This window comes from Cyprinodon tularosa, unplaced genomic scaffold (assembly GCF_016077235.1).
Source record: "Cyprinodon tularosa strain WSP-4 unplaced genomic scaffold, ASM1607723v1 ctg307, whole genome shotgun sequence".
Lineage (NCBI taxonomy): Eukaryota > Metazoa > Chordata > Actinopteri > Cyprinodontiformes > Cyprinodontidae > Cyprinodon > Cyprinodon tularosa.
The window spans coordinates 159,699-165,698 of record NW_024039016.1 but is presented as its reverse complement, the minus strand read 5'-3'; the positions used below and the strand labels follow the sequence as shown (position 1 = coordinate 165,698).

The following is a 6,000-nucleotide window of genomic DNA, read 5'->3' as shown; positions in this document are numbered from 1 at the left end:
ATTTGGATTTTCTCCTTTTTGTAATTAGCCCCACCCCCTCTGTTCATCTTTGACTAAGCAACCCAGGAAGCGAAACATGTCAAGTCATGATCAGTGGATACATCTCTGACTTTTACTAAGCTCTTATGAAGACAGTCTCTGAACAGCAAGAGTGTTTCATTATGAGGCAGAGATCATTAAAAACTGATTAAAGAAAATCCACAAAGATGATCTTGTAGCGGTTCAGTGAAAACCTCATCACCTTCTTTTAAATCATGACACCTCTTATTCTTTTTCCTCCTTAGCTCTGTAGGCCTGTTCTGGCTGCTTTTACTATCAAAGTATGACAACATTCAAACAGCTATGAAGTGAACGGCCAAAACGGTGACAGCAAAACTCTCAGAAGGATTAAAATTCCACTTAATGAGTTAAAAAGTTAAAAAAGAAAAGGTCTTGATGACATGTGGGAGATCCCATTCATTGTTTTTTGTTTTGACAAGCAACAGGTGGGGGAAGGGCTGTGCTGCTTCACTCCTGAGTCCTTAGACTTAGACAACTACAAAATGACCATAAAAGTTTTCCAACTCTAAGTCCTCAGGTGTGAAGCAGCACAGCCCTTCCCCCACATGTTGCTGATCAAAACAAAAACCAATGAATAAGATCACCCACATAGCTCCCATTATCAGCAGTCGTTTTTAAAGAATAATCGTTTTCTTTTTTTTAATAAAGCCATTAGATCATCATGATCTTTGTTATAAAAGTGTTATACCTCCTTAACTTGCTGCTGTGCACTGCTGGTCAGCGAACTGAAAGAAGGCTAATACAGCCATTACTTACAAGGATAAATTTGGCTCTTTGTGATATTTAATACATAAAAAAAAAGATTTAAAAAGATGCCTTTTTTTAATCTAAGGTTAGCAAGATAGCTAACCTGACTAACTGACCCGTTAATACTGGCTTAGTAATGCATGTGTTACTTTAATAAAGACAGAGCAGCTGCAGAATAAAATCTATTGCTTGCTGGGGCTTAAGGGTCCAGATGATCTTAGATATGATTTATTTTACTAAGTTCTGTTTAAGTCAATATATGGAGATAAAAAAATATATTATATGGTTTATTACAGCTTTAATTTTCCCGATATGAATGTTTAAGCGGAAGCAGGGATATTTCCTGTCTGTTTTTTGTAAAATAAGTAGAACTATGTTGAATATATATACTTTTTGGTTGGAGATTTTTGTTGAAAATTTTGAAAATGTTGCATTTTTACTAAAGGTTATCAAACAGTGATAATCTTGTTCTGGCTCATACCTGGTTTGCCATGTGGTATTTGTCTCATATAACTGTTGGATGTTTTTAGAGTATATACCAGGATAAAGTTTGAACATTTCCGTCATTCGTCAGCACACGGAGGCGTTGGACACGGCTCTGTGTCTGAAGGCAGAGTCATCCTGCTCCTCTTTGGGGTCCTCGCTCAGCGAGTACAGTCCGGACCTCTGACCGTGTTTCTTCTTGTGCATGATCGCCGCTGGCTGGAAGAGGCGGCTTATGGAGTGTAGTCCTCTGGAAAGGTCCGGCAGAAAGTCCTGCTCCTCTCTCTGGGAAAGAGAATCCTCCTCCTGAGCTTGGACTTCAGCTTGGGCTCCTCTTAACATCTCCTTCACAGTTTTGGAGATGCCTTTGTGCAGGTAGTGGTAAGCCCTCTTCCCGCAGTTGTCCCTGAGTTTAACGTTGGCCCCAAACTCGCCCACCAACATGGCCATGATGTATTCCTGGTCATGCAGGGCGGCTATGTGTAAAGGCGTGTACCCCCCGTGGGATTTTGCATTGATGTCGATATCAACCCCTCGTTCTCGAGACAAATCCATCACCTTAGAGAGTATCTTACTGTTTCCACACTTGGCTGCCCAGTGCAGGACGGTGAACCCTGACATGAAGTCCTTCTTCTCTGCCAGCTGGCAGTCGCTGAGCAGCAGGCCGTGGACCTGGCTCCAGTGGCCTGCGGCGCATTTCACCAGCCACTCATGCTCAGTCTGCTCCAGGGGGAACATGGAGGACATCCTTGAGTCTTTGGGTTCCTCTGGAACCTTGGAGCTTCTCGCTGCCCTCCTCAACAATGGCGAATGACTCTCCATCATGGACGGCTTTCTTCTGCTTCTGGAAGGGTCTAGTTCTGGGCTCTTGTTGGGTTCTTGATTCACATTCGGTCTGTGGATCTCCACTCTGAGAGATGGCGGCACTCTCAGAGGTAAACCGAAGGGTTTGCTCTGCTCCTTGGCTTCATCTGCCTGCTTGTCTTTTACCTCAAAATTCAGCATCCTACTCTTTCTGAACGTGTCCCTTTGGCTCCTCTGCAGAGCCAGAAAGATGGGAGATAAAACTGCTGAATTACCCTCAGTACCTGCTGACCCTCCTGGATCCACTGACTTCTCAGTCTTTTCATCTTGCAGACATGGACTCTGCTCCGGCTCACCTGACACCTCCTGTTTACTCTCATGATTACATGTTACAGTCCTCTCGCTCCCTCCGAGCAAATGTCGGTACTTTTTTTTTAGCACAACATACCGGACTCCCTCAATCTCTTTAACAAAGGCAACGTCATTCACCAAAGTCTTGAAGAGCTCTCTAAGGCGACCTCTCTCCTCCGGATCGACGCACTCCATTGAGGAACTGAATTTTTCAGCCAGATCAGATTTTTCAATTTTGCCGCCCTCATCCACCAGCAGAGAAATGATGGATTCCTGAGTTAAATCCATGAATAAAACCATCAATGTCAGAAAGAAAGAAAAATAAAAGGAGGAAACTTGTTTAGCAGCCACACAGTTCAGACACCTGGCAGCACTGTTCTCCTCCTTCTCACCTGATGACTTTTTTTTTCTCCTTTGGTCTGGGAAAGGTGGGGACTTGAAAATGATTTGAATAATATATGCAGTTTTTTACCCCCCTGCAGGCAAACGTGAATCAATGAAATGAGACATGTTTTTACTCTCATGAGGGGAAAGACGCTTTAACATATTTAAGTGTAATTGATATGTGATTTGATATGTTTTATTTTATTTTTTTATTTTAATGTATCTATGTTTCTTATGTAACTTTGCTGCCTGTTGGCCAAGACTCCCTTGAAAAAGAGGTTTTTAATCTTAATGGGATGTTTTCCCTGGTTAAATAAAGGTTAATAAAAAAAAAAAAAATGAACCTACTAATTCTGCCAATTTGAGCTATTGATGTAATGTTGGGAATAAGAAAAAGCCTCGAATATGGCAGCAGGTTTTCATTTCACACGTAAATCCTTTAAAACTTTCTTCCAACTGTTTTCTTCTAGGCAAAAAGGAAAAGAAACAAACTTTTAAAATAAGCAAAAAGTAGAATGTGTGACATGATCTGATTGGCTTTACTCGGCTGTAAATTTGGTCTAAAATAATGTAAGATATGCAAAACAATGTTTTCACACAGAGAAGCATATCTTAATATTTTAATAAGCTGAAATATTTCTGCGGTCAGCTCTGTGTCTGCTCTTGTCCTGGCTTGCACTGTGAGCCGCGCAGCATTCCTGAACCGAAGGGGAGGCTCTGACAAGGAGCGGCCATATTGGAATCAGCGATGTGGCGTCTGTGCCTGAGCCGACTGCTTCTGCCAGCTCCGTTTTGTGAACAGTCAGAGACGTTCCCCTTTTCTTACTTACAGAAATGTAGATGAACTTGTCCCTTTATAGTTGGACAGTAAATGAGCAGTTTAAGGACATGAACAAAGAAAGCCAACAGACACTCATGTTTTATAGTGTTAATATTTTCATATTCGATTCTGGATATGTTGAAACTGATGTAAAGTATTAAAATTAAAATGATACAAAATTCTTCAAGCATTAAGTTTAACATGGAGGACAACCAAAATAGACTAGAATTAATTTTTTAATGAAACTCAAAAAGTGAAAAACATTATCAAAACAGTTTATAATGCAGCGTGATATATTATAAATGTTCTGTTTTATGTTGTAAATGAAAGTGATTAGGATTATGATTATTGAAAATCTAAAATTTGTTTCACTTAAAACAAATATAAGTCCGACAAATAAAAGAAGACTTCTAATCCAGAAAGGTTGGTTTTACTTAGTCGTTTAAAATCTCTCTTTAAATACTGCAATTATTTTATTTACTCATTTTCATTTCTATTCTGTTCAGTTTGACCTTAAAATGTTTTTATACAGCAATCTGGAAAATTCAGCTTTCGAATAAATGTCTTTTTCCCTTCTTTTAATTGTTTTAGCTACTATGTGCTGGGCAAATGTCAGTCACCTTCCCCCTGATCATGTAATAGTCCATCAGGGCTGATCTAAGAGGATCCACACCCCTGGACTCCAGCTAGTTTAGGTTATTATACAATGTAAACAAATAAATTTTATGTATCTGAAATAAATACACTAATCATCATTTTGAGCTGGGTCCCAGCAGGGATAAGCATGTCAGAAAATAGATGGATAAATGGAATAATTTTGAGTAAGTAGGCCTATACATTATTAATTCTAAATACATATTAAATATTAATAATAATTTAATAATTGAACTTTATTGATCTCACACTGGAGAGATTCCTCTTGCATTTAACCCATCCCCTTGAGGAGCATAAACATGACAGTTTTGTATTTTAAACAAATGAGCTGTATTAACTAATGAATATGCATCATGAAAGGTTTATCTTATAGCTTTAATAGCTTTTTGGTTTCTATAAAAAGTTACTGTGAATTTCTCATGTAATAAAATTTAACAAATCTGTACATGAGTGTGTATTCAACTTAATCTAGAGTAACTGTTACTCAGTCACATGTATTAACATTTCTTAATTCTCAACACTTCCAGCTCTTTTTGTTTTTTTTTTTTTAAACATTGTAGGGGTTAAACAACTCCAGGATCAACTCCAACATATTATAAACGAACTCTGAAAAACTTCAGCAGATTTTACTGTACCAAATGGATTCGGTCATCTCTAAAAAAAAAAAATGTTTAAATACAACATACCCTGAAATATTTTCATTTATTCAAATAGGTCCTCTTTACTAGAATATTAGCAGTATAAAGCAGTATAATTATTAGCAGTATAAAGATGTTATCTATCACTAGCTTGACATCAACATTTAGGTTAGAAAAGGCTATTCTGTAATTATTTTCGTCTAGTTTCACTTGGATTATTTACATGAAAATCCAATAAATATGGACAAAGAAACTGAATACCAGAATATTAACTTTCTACAGCATCTGTATGCTCTTTCCTGATTCTATTTGTTTCTAATAACAATTATTTCTCTCCAGTTAAGGCTTTCAGACTCTAGGAACATGTTAGCATATTAACGTGGAATAGAACTGTGTGAAACCACTTTACGAAACTCATCTATTTGTTTTAAGCTGCTATGTACTCTTCTCTTGTAGATGGCTCTTACATACAAAATAAACTTCCAAAAAGTTTATTTTAGAAGTTAAAGAATATCTCTTTTCGAGTAGAAATAGCCAAATGATTTGGATCGCTGAACGGAACAGAATTCCCATTACTAATAAAAAACGCTTCCGTCATCGACAAAGACGTTACCCTGGGTCAAGATAATTCACCCCTCCCCTTTTAAGTCAGGGAGTGATCTTTGTAGGCGTTTAATGGCAAATAGAAATTTAACTTACTGTTTTGGACACGAAAGTACAAAAATAAATAAATAAATAACTAAATAAATAAATAAATAACCCACGCAAACCTGAAGCCTATTGTATATCACATTCTGCTTTAGAATTTGTGAATTTAATGTACGAAAGCTTCACATATAACCTTATTATTATTATTATTATTATTTACTGGAATTTGAATACCTGCGTTTTACATGAGTGCTACAAGATGTCTCAAGATTTAAATGAAGTAGCGACGAACAAAGAAATCAGCAAAATTCAAGCACATTCTATTTAGATTATATAGGGGTGGCATTGATATTTATTATGGCAATGAAACAGCAAATATATTAGCAAAAAGGGCTTTAGAGGGAACAATAA

General features: G+C 37.4%; 1 protein-coding gene across 1 annotated transcript; it reads right to left on the bottom strand.

Moving 5' to 3' along the window:
* Positions 1-544: 544 nt before the first annotated feature.
* Positions 545-2,851, bottom strand: LOC119787962 (ankyrin repeat domain-containing protein SOWAHA-like). The gene has a single exon (XM_038292060.1). The coding sequence runs from the start codon at positions 2,743-2,745 to the stop codon at positions 1,378-1,380; it is 1,368 nt and encodes a 455-aa protein (XP_038147988.1). The 5' UTR covers positions 2,746-2,851; the 3' UTR covers positions 545-1,377.
* Between the last annotated feature and the right edge of the window lie 3,149 nt (positions 2,852-6,000).

Coding starts and splice junctions, on each gene's coding strand:
- LOC119787962 (XM_038292060.1), bottom strand. CDS start 2,745: ATGGTTTTATTCATGGATTTAACTCAGGAATCCATCATTTCTCTGCTG.